Source organism: Stegastes partitus, unplaced genomic scaffold, assembly GCF_000690725.1.
Source record: "Stegastes partitus isolate 25-593 unplaced genomic scaffold, Stegastes_partitus-1.0.2 Scaffold1065, whole genome shotgun sequence".
NCBI lineage: Eukaryota > Metazoa > Chordata > Actinopteri > Pomacentridae > Stegastes > Stegastes partitus.
Genome location: NW_007578796.1, coordinates 125,254 through 146,212, shown reverse-complemented (window position 1 = coordinate 146,212; position 20,959 = coordinate 125,254). Strand labels below are relative to the sequence as shown.

General features: G+C 42.5%; 1 protein-coding gene across 2 annotated transcripts in view; it reads right to left on the bottom strand.

Moving 5' to 3' along the window:
* The window catches only part of elavl4 (ELAV like neuron-specific RNA binding protein 4), a 94,713-nt gene that overhangs the window by 27,365 nt on the left and 46,389 nt on the right, over positions 1-20,959 (bottom strand). For both annotated transcript variants that reach the window (XM_008295667.1, XM_008295668.1), the window contains exons 5-6: positions 17,749-17,852; positions 14,545-14,698 (exon numbers count right to left, since the gene is read on the bottom strand). In XM_008295667.1, the coding sequence (XP_008293889.1) occupies positions 14,545-14,698; positions 17,749-17,852 (258 nt within the window). The remainder of the gene's footprint in view (positions 1-14,544; positions 14,699-17,748; positions 17,853-20,959) is intronic.

Sequence of the window (20,959 nt, the reverse complement as noted above, 5' to 3'; positions counted from 1 at the left end):
AATATTCTGCAAATCTAATAACAATCAAGCTGGAATCCCAAAACCCAACACTGGATGAAACGTTTCCTCAACCAGCTGCAGAGGAACCACTTTGAATTTAGGAGGTTCCTTAAACCCCAAATGGTTCTTCAAGGCTCTTCTAGAATAGAATAGAAAAATACTTTATTTATCCCAGTCTGGGAAATTACTGAAATTCTACTCAGAGTTCAGAGCAGAAAGATGCACTCGATAAATCCAAAGTCAGAAAACAGAATCTAGTGTTTATAAATGGTTCTGTAACTGTAGAAAAATCCCATCTGATCGACGTGTTTTTACTCATATAGCAGCTAAACACGACCATTTATTATCCATGTTCATGTCTGGAAACAAAGCTCTGCTGTCCAGAGTTGAATTAAGGACTTTAGCTTAACCTACATGTGGAGATCTGGGGAGAAGGTGACCTGTCCTCATTTAGCCTTGTTTGTTTTTTTTTTTGTTGTTGTTGTAGCTTCCTGTAGCGACGGGAACCTTTCAAACCAAAAGCAGGCGAGGAGCAGAACCCACCTGGAACCAGCATCCGAACACCTGCAGCCTCCATCCGGTGAGTCAGACAGAGAGAGAAGCTTCTGACCACACGAGCCACAGCCTTTCATTACACTCCTACTTCACTTCTTCTGTTTTACTCTCAGTTTTTAAACTTTTTCTGGGTCCCCCTCCCTCCCTCACATCCTTTAGTGGCAGCTCTGTACCTGTACGTTTTAATTAGCTTGTCAGACGCAGAAAAATAACCGTTCTAGAGGGATCTACACGCTGCAAACAGCCACCGCTGCTGCTCCTACGCCTCCTTTCATTCTTTCCTCCAGTCGTGGTGGATGTGAGGTGAACACGGGGTCAGCGCCGCGTCTCCACGTCGGTAACGGACCTTTATGAGGCGTGTCGAGCTTCACCTCGATAACTGGAATCGGCCCAATTTCACGACCGGTCTCGCTGCTGCCGTGAAGGCACTCGGCGACTCCGAGAGCCTTGCTCAAGGGCACCTCAGCGGTAGTTAAGGAAGAGGAGAGCGCTGATCATCGGCTTCCTCCGCCGAGACGAGAGAGCAGGAGAGAAGGACTCTATTCGTCCTTTAATCCTCACACTTGTTTGGCCTTGAGCTCCTCCTAAGCTGGTTTCTTGCTGGAGGGCCTCCAGACAAATGCTTGGCATACAGATGAAGGCCCGGCACAAACACACACACACACACACACACACACTTACTTCTGCGACGACTTGAAGAGGTGTTATTAAGAGTGAAGTGTGAAAAGAGGACTGGAGATGTCCGTGACCGTTTGTAATGGCGCGTGACCGATCGCTGAGCGTACGTGCGCGCGACGGCGGCGGCAGATTAAAGACGTGCGCTCTCCTGTTAGCTCGAGTGTGAACCAGCCGCTCTCGTCCTTGAGGTTGCACAATGGCCCGGTGAAGGAGGTGAGAGATGTGAGGTGGTGGTTGACCTCATCACAAGTGTGTGTGTGTGTGTGTGTGTGAGATGTGCTGGCGTCTATACGTAACGCAGAGCGGTGATTCCAGCTCGGAATGAGATTAAGTCGACATCAAGAGCGAGTTCAGGCGGCGGATCGGAGCAGATGCGGAGTGAAGACGAGACTTTTATATTTCTCGTAATGTGTCGGTGAGCACTTACTGCCGACTGTCTTTGTATCGACGACGCTGCTGCTGCGTACGTTTAATGTGTTTCTCAATCCAATCGCTGCCACAGCGTTTGATTCCAGCTCAGTTTAACCCAATGAACTCAAAGCAGCACATTTTTACCCACTGTGGCTTCTCTTTTTACGGCATTTTTCTTCTTGTAAATGTTTTATTTTTGGTATTTTTCTTCTCACGATTTTAAGCTTGGGTTTTGTTTGTTTTCTCAGGACTGTTGGAAAGTTTTTACAGTTTCTGGCTCCAATAAATGACGTGATTATTATTTGTTTTCCAAACCTACCACGCCTCTGAGGATTCAGAGGGTTGGAGGTTTGCATTGTTCAGTTTTCTTTTCATCAGATTCCACTTTAACACCAAAACCTCACCATGTCTTCATTCATCTCTTCCTATCGCTCTGTCCTGTCTGCCATGTTCAGCCTAATGCCCATCTCTTCTCCTAAACAGTAAACCTACAGCTGGGATCTGTAGTTTGTAGAAAGTTTCATTTAAAAATGAGCAAACGTTCTGTTTGTTGGCTTATTTATAGGAATGCATGAACCCTACGAACCCCAAAGCCCCACCGGTGGGTCTAAACGGGTGCTAGTTTGTCTTTGTAATGACTAAAATGACATAATTTATCAGAGTCGGATGCTAAAAATATAAAGAATCAGCAGATTTTCACCGTTTTGATGGAGAATAACATAAATATTGTGTGTCAGGTTGCATCCTGTTGGAAAACGAAACCACAAACTAATACATGTCATATTATAAACAACAGTTTGCTTTACCCGGTTTCTGTAAAAACTGAAAAAATTCTGCACCTCTCTGTGATACCAGAAGGACATCTTTGACTAAACTGTGATCTACAGTAACGTGACCAAAATTCTGCGACGTCTCGGCTGAACTGCAGATCGTGTTTGCAGATTTACAGCAGACAGGAAAAAAAAAAGGAAAATGTAAGCAGTAAAATATCTATAATCTGCAGAGCCACCGCAGAGCCACCATTTCTCCCAGTGTCGCTAACACTTGTGGACACTTGGAAGACATGCTGAACCCATTTTTTTTCAATTTTTGTAGAAGAAACAATCAAAGAAATTCAGCTTTCGTTTTTGGTTTTTGATGATTTTTGGCATTGAGACATTTCTGAGCTCTTGCTGCTTCTAGTTGTTGTTGTTCTGTTTCCATAGAGGTGCACCAACCATAGATATATATAATAAAGGCTAGCTGTCTTAAGGCGGCCATCTTGCCACGGGGCAGCTCTCTGGTGGAACCTGTGGTCCGTGAAGGAAGGCGAGCGATCTGCACAAACGTAAATACTCTGATCTCGCTGAAATCTTGACGGATTTACAAACGGTTTGGTTTCTTACAAACGTTATTAACGTGGCTACAATTTGAATTACAAAAATGCTAATTAATTAAAATACAAGAGAGAGTGGCAGCTGGTTGCAGCGCCTCCTCCCTACCTTCTGTACACCTCTGATGTTTATAACAAACCGTTGGTAGAAAACTGAGCAAGTTGTGGATATTTAGAAAGCACATGCACCACTACAACACGATGCTATGGGTGAGTGAGCGGACCGTACCAAGATGGCCGCCGGTACGATTCCATTGGCCGGCAGCGCAGACGAGACATCCAGCCTTTATCATACAGATCTATGAAGACAAATGTGAAGGGAGCCCAGACACTGGTTGGGCTTTGAAGGGTTAAAACACACCGTCGAGCTCCTGAGTCCTCACTGTATCTGGAAGTTACTCTGAATGAACGACAGCGTATGGAACAAAACCGGCCTTAAACCTGCACAGAATCCCAGAACCACCTGCAGACGTAACTAACGGACCCGCTTTGAATCGAGCTCGGTGGATCGGCGCTGCTTCCTACTTCCTCCCGCTCCGTCACGCCGCGTTAACGTAATAAACCTCGAGAAGGACGGGGGTTTATTTTTCCGCCGTTATAAACGCGGCAAACAAAAACAAACTCGCAATCTATGAATCCAAGCTGCCAGTACCGGGAAGTCCAACCTAATGACTGTCCTTTCAACCGGCCCCAGAAGCCGAGGCCTACTTATCAACCAGCAGCCAGCCATACAGCCCACATTAGAGCACAATGTACTGACTAAGGTACAGCAATCTGTCTTTCTCCCCCTTCTCCTTCTCCTCACTCTCCTCCCGCCGTCTCCCTCTCCTCCACAGTAATCAACAGAGGCTTATGTAACTCTCTCTACCTGTGCTTATCTCCCTCTAACACACACCGACAGGCACATTGGCTGCCTTACTAATAACACGCTGCCTCGGTCTGCGGAGGGGAGGAGGGGGGAAGCAGAAAGAGAGAGGACGGGTGAGGCCGGAGCGAGAAAAAAAAAAAAAAAGATGAGGAGCGAAGGGAAGGAAAGGACAAAAGGAGAGAAGGTGATAGAGGAGAATGTTAGGAGGTGACAGTAAAAGGATGATGATGAAAGGAAACAGAGCTATTCTTGCTCGCTTCCTTCCCAAACAAAGCCGCTCTCTCTCTCTAAAAAACCCACTATCATTTCCCCAAACACTGACTGACTGACAGAGAGGAATGACTGCTCCTCTGAGAGACCAGGGAGGAAAAAAAAACCCGAGGAGAGAGGTGAGAAACCCGGCTGCTGGGTAATGAAACACACTTTCCTTCTCCCTGCATTGTGTTGTCGTGTGAAGACGCACCGCTGCTCGCATACATCAGCACAAAACTGGACCTTTTTTAGCTTCTCTGTCGCCTCGTCTTCCTTTTTTTAAAACAAAAAAATCTACACGGTGCCAACTGTATCAGACGGTTAAACTCGCCTTTTTTTTTTCTCCTCTCTCCGGAAGATTTCTAATATGGCAGAAGCAGAAAGGAAACCAGCTCTTCCTACTGGCCTCTAATTAGAGGCAGAGAGAGAGAGGGAAAAAAAAAAGGCAATGTCCTTGTTTTAAGTAACGTTCGTGTGCCTGGGTACAGATGGCATTTGAAAACGCAGCGAGAGGAGGGACGAGGAGACTTTGAAGAGTGGAGGTGCCCTGTGCTTTAGCCTCTGTCAGTGCACAGCTCCAACCATCTGTCTGCTGCGCCCATGCATTGATGTGCATGTCTGCATGTGTGTGTGTGTGTGTGTGTGTGTGTGTGTGTGTGTTGTTGGCTATCACAGCGATAGGATGAAGAACAACAACGAGAGGAAACGGAGAGGTGTGAGCTGATCGCATGAGTCAAGGCTGCAGCAGCTCTCCACCGCCGTTACCTTGACCGTTCTGTTCTGTGCTGCCGGACGGGCGGAGAGCTGGGATTCGGCGCCGCGGTGTCAGTCTGGAGGGGAACATTCATTATTCAAGTCGGGAGAGGAGAGAACACGCTAACTGTACTGGGGATGGAGGAGGATGGAGGAGGGTGGAGGAGGGGAGGAGGGCTGCAATTCCTCGGAGGAAAAAATTGTATACTTGAAATTCACGAGCGCTCGATGCAAACGGTTTGAATACGAGAGGAGTGATCCCAACACCAACACAACAAACCGAGGAGGGTTGGTGGGGGAACGAGAAGCAGAACAAGAAAGAAGCATTTCTCAACCTGGACACTGTAAAAAACAAAAAACTGTAAAAATACGACAGCAAGGAGGCCGAAAGATTATTAAAGAGACGCCAGAACATAAAAAAGCTGAGGATAAAGACAAATATCTGTAGAAAAAATGTAGTTTTGCTGATTTAAGTGCAACAAAAAATAGCAAATATATGGTCACATGTTGGAAAAATACAGATTATTGATGTTGATGTTTAGTTTTTTTTCTCTTTACAGTCCACATGTTAATTAATCCTTTTGTACTAGAAATTTACTAAATTTCACCAAAATTTTATCAATGCAGGAGAAAATCTGTCAAATAACTGCAGCAAAGGATCATTTTTCAGTTTCTAACAAAACATATATAATTCTTTTATCAAATATCATCAAATATCTGTAAAATATAGAAAATTTGAGCTCATTTTAGTTTAAAAAACAAAACACCAAACTGTAATTTTAACAAACTGATTTTTGTAAAAATACAGATTTCTGATGTTATTTAGTTTTTTCTTTCTTTACAGCCAAAATGTAAATTAATACTTTTATTCTGTAAATTTGTAACAAATGATCATTTTTCAGTTGATGACATACGTCATAGTTTCATCAAATGTTGGTAAAATGTTGATATTTTGAGCTGATTTAAGTAAAAATTGTGTAATTTTTTATTTTTTTTTTATGTATTATTTTACAATTTTGTCTAATTTTTTTCCCTTTTCTTCAGTCAAGATATATATTAATACTTTTAATCTGTAAACATATTAAATATGAGCAAATTTAACAATGTAGGGAAAAACTTTAAAATAAACGCAGCCTTAATATGTGTGTTTTCCTTCAAAATAATGTGAAATGATGATATTTTGAGCTGATTTAACAGAACGAACTGTTACCTCATATATAAAAATATATATATTGGAAAGTATTTTACGTATCAATATAAAATTTCTCAGTTACCCCTTTAAATGTCCTTAATCTAAGAATTTGAATTAGATGTTCAAGCAGGAATTGTTCTATAAATGAGACAGAGATGGATCCAGCCTGATGCATTGACACCAACTGAAAACCACGACCGTCTGCACATCTGTCCAGAGGAAAGACGTCCCTTCAGAGTTCTATGCCATCATCTGATCACAAATCAGAAGACGATATAAAACCTCTTCTTCTGTTTTCATCTCTTCCTCTCCTGCTGTGAGCTTCCTGGGTTTCTGGTTTCACTTCCGACTAAAAACAGCTCCGGTTACATTAGAACTTTCAGTTAAACGTGTCGCGTTCTGTGTCACCCCGAAACGTGACGATAAGAAGCTCCACAAACAGAACTTTGTCTCCTGAAAGTCGCGCCGCCTGCTGGTGACGGCGTGTTTGTGACCCAGCGTATTTACGGCGCTGAACTTCCCGACCGAGCCTCGTTCCTTGTTGTGGCGTTCAGGTTCTCATCCCCCGAAAAGAAAAGCTGCGATATACAACCTGGCAGTAAATTACAGTAAAGTGTGTGAAAAGCCTCCCGGCGTGGAAGCTGCACGTCTCACAGCGACGGAACCTTCATTTAATGCTGCTTTGATCAGGAACAACTCTTAGCTCAATATCAGGTCGTGTTTTTTTTCTTTCCCTTCACTCTGTGTGCAAAACACACTTAATAGCAGCAGCGGCGGCGGCTAACATGATGGGATGTAGGCCCGTTACCATGGGAATCTGCCACCTTCAGTCTCCTCGCAGTCAATCGGCGCGCGCACGCCGAGCAGCAATTTAGTTTCACATCAGAGCCGTCGTTTGCCTGCCGATCGATCGTATTTGCGCTCATTGATCAGGTAAGCATTGACCTCGGCGGTCCGGGATGAAGAACCAGGAATAGCCGCGCATCGATCCGAAGCCGTCTCTGATATTACATCTGTTTCAAACCGGCTGGACCGGCTGTCAGCCCACAAACTCACCGGCCTCCCTGAAGGTTAGAGAGGAAAAGGCCGCCGAGGAAATCTGGCGCTATTTGCACTGATAAAGAGACAAAATCTGCTTATCCATTCAGAAGGAATCGATGGACGGAGGAAGAGATGGAGAGATCCCCTCGTCAGGTCGATGCTGCGTTCGCTGCCTGACTCTCTGGGGCATCTGGAGCAGATTTTTTATTTATTTTGTTTTGTTTGGGCCGCCTCTGACCGTGAATGATGCGAACAGTGAAGTTCCTCCTCGTCTCCTCGAGCAGCAGAGTGACTGCAGGGAGCATCCTGCTGATGAGGAGGTCACTCCGTGTTCCCAATTTAGCCGAGCCGGAGCCGCGGATCATCGGCCCGTCTGCCAGCCGGAGAACGTCGCTTCCTTCAGCGACTCTTCTGTCTGCGCGTCACTCGCCTCTGAAGTCTGTTCGCCGGCCGCGGACGACGAGCCTCGGATCAGCGCCGGGCTTAGCGGGAACGAGTGACTCACGGAGCGAATTGGATTTCAGACACTGATGAAGGCGCTGATTGAATAAATAGGAGGACGCTAACGATGCACTGATGACGAGCAGCAAGACTGGAAGGCACCACATGGCAGCCATGTCCACAACCTGATGTATATAAACTGTAAAAACACTAAACTACATTTTTAATAAAATTTTAACCGTTTTTCTCAGAGATTTACTATTAATTGAGAAATTTTCCTTGTTTTTGTGAAATTACAGAAAACAAAATCCCAGAAAAGAAATTTACGAGCTAACCTTAAAAAAAGCAAGATCTTTTACTAAATTAAACTAATTTAAATAACTTTTTTTGTATTGTTTTAAATTGGCAATAAATATCGTTACCTTACTGTATTTAACTCAACAGAAAATAGAATTTCAAATATATCTTTTAGTATTGTTTTGTTAAATTACAAATAATATCTCGTGAAAAGTTTGAATTTACATGTAAAACAGAACAAAAAGAGGCGAAACTGTAAAAAAGAAAAAAAAAAGAAAAATGTTTAGTTTTACAAAAAGTCATTCGTTCTTAATTACTCTCATTCTTTTGATGTATTTAAATCAGCAACCAGCATTAATATTTGATAGATATTTGCCATGAGGTTTGAAAAATGTTAAATCATTTTTCCGATTGTTCATTTATAGATTTTTCCTGTTTTGTTACAGGACAGATTATATCTAATAAAATCACTGATAAAATAAGTAATAATTTACATTTGAACTGGATTTCTTAGAATTGAAGTTTTACTGTATTTAAATTTAGTTTAAAAAAAAAAAGTAAAAAATATTTTACAAACATGAGCATTCCAACATTTTTTACATTAAAAAAAAAAAAAAAAAAAGAATCTAGCAGCTCTACATGGAGTTATTGTATTTTTTACAGTGTATATTTGTCAGACCAGGAGTATCTGAGTTTTAATCTTCCTCCTCATGTGTCATGGTGACATCAGAACATCCTGCGGTCCACCGTCTGGACGCCGACAACCGAACCCTGAACCAATCGGATCCGCCGGCGCCGCTGCCTTTGCTGTGCCTCTGCTCTCTCCTCCTTGTTCTGTACTTACATTTTTGGCAGTCGCAGGAGAGTTTTAATTTGCAGCCCATTTCTCTCCTAATGGCAGCGAGTGTGTGGGAGTGTGTGTGTGTGTGTGTGTGTTGTGTGCGTACAGTAGCGGAGGGAAGAGGAAGAGGAAGAAGAAGAGGAAGATGAGTCAATGATGGCAGCGTACTACTCTCAGGGCCCTTCTAAAGTCCTCCATGTTTTTAATCACCAGCAACTCTAACGTCTAATTAATCATTAACATTTCTCCTGCTGATCCTTCACCCTCTGGGGGCATCTGGCAGAACATCTCTCTCTCACACTATCCTCTGAGTGTGTGTGGATGCAGCATGTGTGGTTTGTAGGATTCAGGCCGGAGCTCTGGCTTGTAGTCAGGACGGCAGCGAGTGAAGGTGAAGCTGGAGATGTTCTGACCAGCAGAGCTTCTTAAACATCATCACTGTACTGTAGCTAAGATTCACCCTGTTTGGTAAAATTACTGATAAAAACAAGTGAATTTACTAAAAAAAAAAAAGTATTAATTTACATGTTAATCACAAAAAAGTCCAGACTTGAAGGCACCACATGATAACCAATAAATTAATGTAAAAAAAAATGTTAATGGTATTTATTTTTTTATAATTTATTGCTAGAGATTTTCTCTACTGTGTTATATTATAGATAATAAAGAGTAAAAAGGAAAAAAAAATATTATTTTATACAATAACCGTAAAAAATTGCCCTAAAAATCAGTATTTTTACAAATATTAACTGTTTATTTTACGTTTAAATAAATTACACATTAACAGAAAAGCAACAAATATCCCTTTAATGTATTCAACTCCACAGGAAATCTTTGACAGATATTTTCCGTTATGTGAAAGTATCTTACGGATATTCTGGTTTTGTTAAATTGCAGAAAATCTGTTGAGCAAAATCACAAAGAGGAATAATTTACATGTTATCTGTAAACAACAACAACAACTAGAGGGCCGTCACGGTAAATAATAATCGCATCAAAAATCTGTGTTTGAACTGATGCTAACGTTCTAGCAGCATGAACTGTGAAAACTGAAAAGATCGTTGAATTTCCAACAGTCCTTGAACTAGTCATGTGTTCTTTACAGTTCTGTTGTGAAAACGAACCAAATCTCGTGTCTCGTTTAAAAAATTTGCCAAAAATTTACGGTTTGTTCTGAGCAGATTCTGTAAAAAGAGAAAAATTCTGCATTTCTCAACACAACAGGACCACTTTTAATAACTCTGGTAGCATCGACAGTCACGGAGCAAAAAATGAGGGACTTTTTGGCTTTCTGTTTACACAGAGCAGGTAGGACTCAAGTAGTAAAATATTTATAAAATGTAGAGTCTAGAGTTTTATTTTATTTTAAATCAAGTACCAGTAACATATGAGTGAAAAAAATGCACATCGCAGCTTGTTTCTATTGTTGTAACATAAATAATCCAAGAAATTCAACTTAATTTTTTTTATTTTGATGAATAACGGCGTATAATAATAATAACTCTGTCGTACTATACAGACATAGTTTTTAATTCCCTTTCTTTCTACATGGTCGTGATGTTTCCATAGAGGTGCAGGACTTTATATTAAAGTGAAAACTGAGCCCACGGTGAGTAAACACTGCCCAGAAACTGGAGGTGAACCGGTTCCATCTCACATCCTCCTGAAACCACAGCATGGCTTCTATAAAACAGACGTTCTTTTACATAAAGGAAATAAAAAAAGTTTTAAAAAGCGCCGTCGTGTTAATGGTTGATTTAGTTTTGATCAAATAAAAGCCGGCGTGCAGGAGAAGGAGTGGGACACGTCTCGAGCTGCTGCACTGTTTTGACATTTGCCTCGGAACAAAAAAAAAAAAAAACAGACTTGAAATAAAAACTGCTCATTTCTAAGTGGCTAATTGAATATTTGTGACACTGCAGACAGGCGTCTGTGTTCAGATCGACCAAAGTGGAGTTCTGTGTGCGTGGATTAATCACCGTTAGTCTCTCTTAATAACGCCGCCGAGCTGCCCTTCATCACAACAATTTGATTTACTTACAAAAAAAACAACAACCGCTAAACAGACAATGTTCAGAACTCTTGATCGGGTTTTAGTGGATCTGATGGACCTTAAACCGCTGAGTGCCACGAGAAAGGAGCGATCATGTGTTTATGTTCTCAGCATCTTTCTTTGATCTGCGAGCTTCATGGTGTGAATGAACGGTTGCAGCGTTTCAACCGACCCGGTGCCGGTCAGGAATGGACCCACAGCCGAGCCTCTCGTGACCCTCTAATGAAGGCGCTGAAGCCCGTTAACGTTTGTTGTATTTATGTTCCTGAGCCTGCGAGCGAGAAACCAGATGTGACTGTGGCTGGACGCACAGATGTGTCCCGAGTCGGGTCGCCGAGTTCTACAGGAAGTCCGCCGGGCCTCGGCTCAGTGACGGGTTTATTAGTCAGGAGTGTGTGGAGAAGCTGCACTGTGAATAAAACCAGTAACTACCAGGAAACGTTCCCGTTCTGTTATAATACAGAGATTAAAATCACCAGAAACAGTATTAACCTGCATGTTGACCCCATAAAGAGGCCAAAACTATAAATAAAGTCAACATAAAACAATCTGTATTTTAATAAAAATAGTCGTGAGTTCTTTTTTTATGTCTGATCATGACGTTACACAACTCTGACTGTATTTAAGTTGGTTAAAAAAAATTGTTTTCCCAATTTTTTCTATTAAAAACAAAATTATATATATTAAATATTGAAAAATATGTTTTTAATTGTTATTTTACTGATTATCCCTGTTTGGTTAAATCACAGAAAATTATTAATACACATGTTGACTGTGGGGGGAAAAAAGGGCAAAACTGTAAATAACGTCTAATTAAAAATCTGCATTTTTACAGTGTTGGACTGAAAAATTACACTTAAAAAATGTATATGTATATTAAAGATTGAAAAATTATATATAAAAAAATGTAAACAGTTATTTTACAGATTTTTTCCAGATTAAAAATTAAAAAAAAAAAATTATTTATTCATTTATTTTTATCACAGATGATAACTTGAGGATAAAAGTAACCCCTCCCCCCCATAAAAACAAGCTAAAACTGTAAATAACATCAAAAAACAGATTTCTATAAATAGCATTTTGTTCTTTCTGTTTTCCTATTTGTATTATATTTAAATTAATAAAATATATTGTAATTCTACAGTTAGTTGCTGTTATTAGAAATAGAAATTACGAATATTAAAGAATTTTTAAATTCGTAAAATATTTTCAAAGTTATTTTACAGATTTTTTTCTCTTCTGTTAAAACACATTTAGTCAAATCACAGAAAAAAAGGATAAAATAAATGCTGACAGTGAAATAAAAAGGACAAAACTGTGCATAAGGTCCAAAATCTGCAAGTTCACACACAGTCATCTGTAACTACTTAATTATAATTAGTCCATAGATATTTGCCATAATTTTTGCAGTTTCTGAATGTTACGGTTCCGCCATTTTTATTTTATTTTTTTCACGTTTTCTTTTCCTGGCTGCCAGATTTACATTATTTTTTTTAACGGATATTATTTACAGTGGACTCTTTCCCACCTTCCTCTCTCCTCTCATTTCCTCTCCTTCCCACGTCTCCACTCGTCTACTCCCTCCCTCACTTTCCTTTCTTTCCCTCCCTCCTTTGTTTTCCTCCCTCCTCTCCTCGTCTCCTCGCCGTGTACAGACGGGCGTGCACTTCGCTGCCAGCACTGATTTATTCTGCTTAGGCAAATGAGTGTGACTTCCAGCACGCTGCTGCTGCTTCATCAGTACACGCTGCACATAACGCTGGAGCAGGTTGGAGCCTGTAGGCACACCAACAAGCCCTGAAATGGATCTAAGAGACACGCTGGAGGGCTTCTTCTGCAGCACAACGGGCTGCTGGGATTCACTCCTCTGTTTTGGATATAGCAGGATGTGTAATTGAGCATGTATATGATGCAGCTTGTGCCGCCGGCGTGATCGTCGGCTGAGGTCGCGGTCGCAAGACTCGCCTGTTGAGGTCTCGCTCGCTGTGTTTGGAGAAGTTGGAAAATGGACCGAAGTCAATCCATGTTCCTGCTGTTTGTCATAGTATAGAAGTCACATATAAAATGATTCACCGGTTCTCACTGCAAACAGCTTCACCCAATCAGTGCCTTCCTCAGAATCAGCTGATTTTTTTATGTACAACAACTTTGGTATATTTAATGAAGCCATGTGAAATTTTACCTTCATACTTTGAATATTTAGAGGCCCTTAAAGTCCAAAGGAGTGGCTTGAAATGCTGCTCTTTTTATTTTACATCCGTACATCCAGCATTTTGCAACTCTACATATAAAAACAAATATCTTTACAGGAAGTGAATCGTGTCTTCGAGATGGTCCTGGTATCTAAAAATATGACCTTTTTTCATTGTCTAGAACTTGTTCTGACCCAACCAGCATCACACATGAGCCTTGGAAGTTTACCCCGAATGCACTTTGTAAAGTTCTCTCCAGTGGATTATAATTAAACAGAAACACATCCAACGTCGGCACCAATGGCATTAAACTGCTGCAGTCTGACTGTTCCAGCTGTGATACATCCCATAATACTCATGTGCAAAGTTGAGAAACAATCAAGCTCAACAAAACCAACGTTCAGTCTTTAGCTCGTGACACCTGGATGGACGTGAAGGTCTTCAAAGGTCTCTGAATATTCATCATGGCTTCATTATTCAGACTAAAGATATTCTACACTAAGAATCAGCTGATTCCAAGAAGGTCAGGAGGGAACTTTTTGCAGAAGCTGTTATTTTTATTCCACCTAATTGCACATCATTGTAATATCACTGACACACACATAAGACGTGTATAAATGATGCCTGTCGTGTGTTTTCATGCTGCCTGGGCTGCTTCTATGTGCAGATAACAGCAGGAATGCTCACGTACAGGCTGGTATTCCACCACATCAGCACATCCAGGGCGGTATTTTAAGCACAGAAGCGTAAAGATGTAGGTCTGGGTTGCTCTGATCACACCTGCTACTTTACTTTTCTGTGGAGACGCAGCGGCACCAAATCCACTCCGAACAAATCACATCAACACATGCAGAAAGGCTCAACTGCAGACGGGCTAATAGACGTTTACACCGATGAGCCACAACATTAAAACCACCTGCCTAACATCGTGCAGGTCTCGTTAGAGTCATTAAGCAGCTTTGACCCATCGGACCACAGACACAGAACCTGTGTAGGTGGATGGATTAAGGCTTGTTCTAGCGCATCCCAGGCTGGAGCAGCATTATGGGCTCTTTGTCGTGTTCTCTGAGCAGTTTGTCGTAGGGCATTGTCTCACTAGGGGAGGCCACTGCTGTCTAGAAATGACATGGAGGGCCGTGCACGGTCTGCAGCGATATGTAGGCGGGTTCTGCAGGTCCACGTGAATGCAGGACCAAAGGTTTCCCACCAGTTTTGTTGACCGTGTGCAGGTCAATCATTTCTGCTCACGTCACAACAACGATCACATCATGACGTAAAATGCAGCATTTCAAGGATAAAACACGAAACGTCGTCGCTGCTGCTAAACAGGAAGAAACAACACCTGAGATGTTCCTCCACACAACCAACAGGACGCCCGTTAGTCTGAAGTGTGTCCGACTGATCAGGATTCAGGAGTTTTTAATCGTCACGTGAAGCTCAGAGTGACGCTCCACCAGGCTGGGTAGCGATAGCAAGACGCTTCAAAATAGAAAAACTGGTGAGGAGTAAAGAGGTGGTGGAGCTGCAGGTGTTTACGGTGTGTGTGTGTGTGTGTGTGTGTGTGTGTAAAGACGGAGGAGGCGCTGCCCCATGGATACCTGTGACCTGGTCGACGAGGATGCGGGAGGTGATGATGCGTCCGTACTGGGAGAAGAGCTGCTCCAGCTCCTTCTGGGTCATGGTCTTGGGCAGGCCGCTCACGTACAGGTTGGCATCACGGATGGAGGCCGAGCTGGGTCGTGCATATGACACCTGCAGGAGGAAGAAGGAAGGAAGGAGAGTCTCAGGGCTTGTTTAAATAGATCTCCTGTGCTTTATTACACATCAGAATCCTGTGCCGGTGCCTTTATGTGTGGATGGGTAAGGGCGTGGATCAGCGGAGCCACAGGCAGGGAGATGCGACTGTATTTCCTCGGCACACCTTGCCTTGGGGATTAGGGTTGTTAGGAAAAGACTGAGCTGCTCAGAACGCTGGAGAGATAACACTTTGTGCCTCCCTAAGTGGCTCGCTGGGGGAGGCGAAGGAAACTTTGTTCTCCTGAGTAGAAACCTCAGGTGTCTGAACAGTCGCTCTGTGATCCTGATGAGTGAAAACATGAATTAATTAATAGGATGTGAGCTGATATGTCGTTTTTTTTCTTTAATTTGACGTTCGAGGCAGTTTCACACTGATTCTCCACCAGCCAACCTCCTCAACATCTCCATTTGTAGACCTGGAGTTTTTTTTTTGCTGCAGTGAAACTTGTGTAAATCCCATTACTACTGCTGCCGACTGGAACAGCTTTCCCTCGCAGTGCTTTCATTACATCTGACATGTGGAGACATAAGTCATCAAATAAGGTTAAAGTCAGGCAAATATGGCGGCTACGCAGTCATATCCTTGAGCAACAGCATGGAAATCCTGCTGAACCCGAGCAGCGAGCGAGCGGGATGGGGAACAGCTGGCTTTCCCCGCGTCGCACTTTCTCTTTTCACACATCTTCCTCCTTTAGCCGCTCTGCTCGGCTCCTCCGTCTTCCTCTTCCTCCTCTCCGCCTGGATGTTTTGCTTCCTTCCTGCAAACGCCGCCTCACTAAACCTTCCTCTCTCTTCCAGAGTCTGCCTCTTTTCTCCTCCGTGCAGCTCTCCCTCATTTTCTCTCCTTGTCAGCCAACTCCAGATGTCTAATCCATCAACACCTCCTCAAGCTGTGAGCAGCATTGTGTACGAGCGCGGTGCCGCCGAAGCCGCCGCCGCCGTGTGCATGTGTGCGGCGAAGTTGGAAAAACTGTAAGTGTGAAGATTAAAGCGATCACAAGCACACAGCGTATAAATGTGTCTCAGATTATGTGCATGCGTGTCACTGTGAGCTGCTCTCACCTTTGGCACGCTGCTTCCCCTCACACCTCTACAGCGCCGCCACCGCTGACACAATCTGAGGTGTCATGGTGGAGGGAAAAAACCGCAGCAGCGAAACCAACTCAAAGACACTTCAGAGAGACGCATCGCCCCAGAGCATGTGAATCTCTGGGCCAAGCGTTTCCCTCACAAGTGCAGTGGCAGAGAGTGGGAAGGGTGTGACATGAAAGAGCGACAAACTTAATTTTAGAATTACCGCGCAGCCTTTTAATTTACCTTGTTACCTTTAGGGTTTTCGGTCTGTTGTGGAGCGAGAAAGCACGGAAAGAGGATAGTGGGAGGGAGGAAATGAAGTGTGAAAGAGCGATAGCGCCAGACAGAGATGCGGAGTTGTCTTGTGTCATTACGGAGAGCGCCTTTATCTCAGGAACGACTCGAGGCAACCTCTTGTGTCATGAGAGTGTGAGAGTGAAAATCTGTGAACTCAGTCTGCTTCACTCAATAAAGACCTTATAAATTTCACACTATGTAAACAACCTTCAACCTGTTTTCGCTTCGGCGTCGGCTGCTGCTGCTGCTGCTGCACGCGGCGTCGCTCGTGTGCATTTCAATTCAGAAAAGCAGCTCCGTCGTTATTAATATCAAACGCTGCTAAACTACCGCCGATACAAAGGTGTTGTATTCTTAATGCCGGCAAATCGCTCCTCTTGATTTCTTCGCTCCTCTTGGATATCGCGGCCACAAGATGGCATTTACATGCCTTAATTTTTAAAAGGCTCTCTTAGTTAATTAATATTCCATTATTTATTGCTGCTGAGATGCGGAGGGTATTGCTGGGATTGCTTTGAAAAATGGCTATTAGAGATCAAAGCTCGGCATGGAGGAGGAAAAAAAAAAGAAACGGAGTCGACGTGGAGAGAAATAACAGGTTCTCCAATGAGGCAGTAAAATATGAGAGTGTCAGGAAGCTGTTTGCGGCGCACTGAGCAGCATTTGGGAAGTTTAATGAATGAAGAGCAGACACATGTGAGGACGCTCCGTCGTTCTGGGTTCGTCTTCGCTCAGTGAGAGTCCTGCTGCTCTGAAGCTGCAGGTCGGACGGACGTGGACCCTCCATCGCTAACGAAGCAACACAAACGAAGCTCTAATGCAACACATGCAGAGAACACGCCTGCACAGGAACCACACATCAGGCCTCATGTTCAGACCAGACGAGCCGGGCGGCTGTCGAGGGATTCTCTACGGGAGTCCCCCATTCACACACGGGCTAATCCCATCCCATTAGATTAGTTAGATTAGACTAGATTAGATCAGATTAGATCAGATGACAGAAAGCGAGAATCCAGGGATTACCACGGAGCAACAGATTACTGCCCGGCTTAAAGGCAGCGAGGCATCAGCGGAGAGCGGCGAGGACGCGGCGAGCAAACGAGATCGGCGGGAAGATTGATATGTTTTTGTAAAAACATCTGCAGGAACGGCACTCGCGAGGCTTTTTAGCCTTCAGAGCGTGTTTGGAGGAAGGACGGCGCGGCGGCTGGCAGCCATTTATCTACCTTAGCTCTGTGACAGCGAGCCGGCGCATTAGTCATGCCATTTAAAAGCCAATAACGGAGCCCTCAATTATTTAGGAAAACGTGATGATTGACGCGTTTCTTCCCTTTCACTCGCAGATATCTATATAATTTCACCTTTACATTCTGACATTTGGAAGGTAATTAGCATACCAGCCATAGTGGCGAGCTTTTGAATGTGTCTCTTTGATTTAGATGGTCTTTTTATTTCCCAGGCTCATGCATGTTAATCCCATCTCGCCCTGCAGCACATCCACTAATCTGAAAAGGGCTCCGAGAGAAGAAGAAGAAGAAAGCAGCCTCGTGATTTTAAGTTTAACGTGACCTCCACAACTTTTTGGAGATTGAGTTTTACATCCCTTCCTTGTGTCAGTCGATGGCGTCGCTTACCTTGATTGTTTTGGTCTGAAGTCTGAGTCCATTTAACGTGTTGATGGCTTTCTCTGCATCCTTTGGATCGATGTAGTTGACGAAGCCGTAGCCCAGACTCTGTCCTGAAATGCCACAAAGACAGAAAGACAGAGAAACTTTAGAAATGTTAAGTTCATTCATTTCGTTTTTGCTCTCACTGCAAACAAGGAAACATCATCACCCTGCTGCTGGCGTGCACACAGAGAGACGCCTCGTTATGAGAGGAGGAGGGTTTACACGTGGTGGGATTAAATCTGTCATAGCGCCGTGTTTCACTACGAATAATACCTCCGCTCTCTGCGATTTTGTGCCGTGTTTTTGAACTCATCCATAGTCTGAGGCTTCCTCGACCATCATGAGCTGAAAACTGAAATACAGACGTACATCCACGACACCTCCTCCCCCGCCTTGGACGACATACGTCCTCCTCTGGAAAATCCTTTCCAACATATCTTCATCACTGCTGACGCGATCGCAGTGACTCCAGCCCGCAGCGTCACGACACTCGGTGCGACTTTTGTCAACCATGTGTCACGTGAAGCCGGCTTCGTTGCCACGACTGTTCAGATTTGTGCTTTAAAACATGTGACGGATGAGACGGCCTCTTTCCAGGTCTCCTCACAGCGACCGTGAGTCTCCTTCTGCACTCAGCCGATGCATCAAAATATGAACGAATGGAAGCTTTGGAGGCAGTTCTGGACCATTAGTGTAGACAAAATACAAAAAGAAAACATCTTAACTTGGTATTTAAGTCATAATAATAATCTAACTTGATGGGGGATGTGTCTGGACTCTAACAAGTAGCTCAAAAGTCTGATTCCTACAACTTAAATAAATGCATGGTGTCTAGATAAACACTTTCAGTTGTTAACATTATTCTGATGGGTTGTGTTGACGCACACACTTAAAATTACGTGTAATTTTAATTTTTTAAAAAAAGGGGGAAAGCCATATAGTTTGTCCTTGCAGACAGGTTGAGGTAAATATAAAGATATTTTTGGGATTATTATCAGTTGAGTCACCTTTTTGGACCAAATGGTTACTGTTGAGTAAAATATTTTAAAAAATATATAAAAAACTGTAAATCCAGTTTGGACCAAAGTACGGAACAAGTACTTTGTTGGTGCTTAAATCTCAGCTTCTGTATTAAAAATAATTTAAAGTGTTTATTTTCACCACCTAAATAATGAAAAGTAGCAAGAAAACAAAACCCTCATTTACAGATTTTCATAAACTATTTCAATTGCAAGTTATTTCTGATGGGTTGTGTTGTAATTACGTCAACTTAATTTTTTGTGTTGTTTATACTTAAATTTCTGCATTCATTGATTTATAGCTAAATTTAAGTTGAGGTAACTTAAATAAATTGGCTTAATAACGACATTTTTCTCTGTCTTGAAGTTTTAATTTCATTGTACTTTGTGTGTGATGACAATAAAAGTGTATATTTATATTAATAACTTCAGACTGCTAATTAAAGATAACTTAGCTAATTCCCTGAACTCAGTTTAGCTCGTTGGTTCAACATAATTTCATAAAGTTGATGAAAACTGTTATTTCAAATTTCTGCATTCGTTGATTTCTGACTAAATATAAATTGTGGTGACTTAATCAAATTAGCTTAATAACAACATGTTTCTTCATCCTGAAGGCAGGATTTTAAGTCCCTTTCTTTATATTAATACCTCGACAATTTCAGACCGCTAATTAAAGATAACTTAGATAATTCCCTGAACTCACTTTAGCTCGTTGGTTCAACATAATTTCATAAAGTTGATGCAAACTGTTATTTCAAATTTCTGCATTCGTTGATTTTCAGCTAAATTTGAGTCGAGGTAACTTAATTCATTTTTCTTCACTTTCTAATTTACTTAACAGCTTTTATTTTGAAAATTTGCCAACTTCAAAAGCAAACATTTACAAATTCCTTGCAAATACAGCAGAAATACTCGTAACTAATTATTTTTTATGATTAATCAACTTAAAAACGTGCGTTTATGCTACTAATCATTAATTCAGTTGTTTGATTGCAGAGGAAAAGCTAATTTAACTCAGTGCAGTTTTTAGGTTGAACATTTCACCAGAAGTCGTCACGACTCAAACAGATTTTATGTCGTTGAACCCCGACGTTGTTTTATTCTTTGCTGTATTGGTGATGTGGGACCTTGAAGCCACTGAAGCGTCTCAACTTGTGAATAAATCCGACGTAATAGTTTAATGACGGCGATATTCACAGCAGCTACCAACAACATGTTTATTACTGTCTCCACAGCTGTGCGAAAAACGGAGGAAAACTCCCACCCCCACTTCCCTCCGAGCTCAAAGTGTCTTAGATAGCAGACTCCCTTTGAGAGCGAAGCAGGCCTGACATCTCCCAGTGTTTCCCCAACAGATCAAGCCTTTCAACAGGCTTAGGACTTTAAGCGGACGCCTCCAGCCATCAGGGCCTTCAGTCGGCTAGCTCCTCTACAAACAGCCCCGATCCGCTAACACCACACACCAGCACAAAGAGCCGCAGTCGGGTTTAAGAAGTGCGGCGCGCACGCATATTCACGCTAATGGGAACAGACAGCGGTTAGTCAGAGACAAAGTGAATCACAAAATATGGAGCATGGCTGTTTCACAAAATAAATACATTTGGGCTATGGATATCAGAGCGCTGAACGGCTCAGCAGCAGGCAGTGGAAGGGCCAGGAGGGACTTGTAGTCCTAACATCAAACAGCTGATGATTTTCTCTTCTTCTCTCCTCTCCTCCCTCTTCTCCTCTGGATTAACTGTGGATTATCAGACACTCTATTGTTAATTAAAAACCTGCCGTCCTGGAGAGACTACTGCTATTTATAACTAACCGTCCTCTCTCCTCGCTCTCGTCTTCTTCTTCTTCTTCCTCCTCTTCCGCTCTGACTCTCAGCTGACATCAGGTGTTAAGTTTGACAGTTTAAATATAACCCACAAAAACACTTTCTGCGGCTTCTTCTTCTTCTTTTGCTTTTTCACTTAACGCAAAAGAGAAAAAGAAAACGCTGCTGCTAATGAAAGAATCTCTGCAGTATTATTTCCATCCAGAGGAATTTGGGCGATTAGTACTTATGTATAATTATGGTGTATTTTTTTTTTTTCTTTTTTTTTGGAAGGCTTAATCACTCGATGCATGTTGCTGCTCCAGCCTGCCAGTAAGCAAACCCGGTG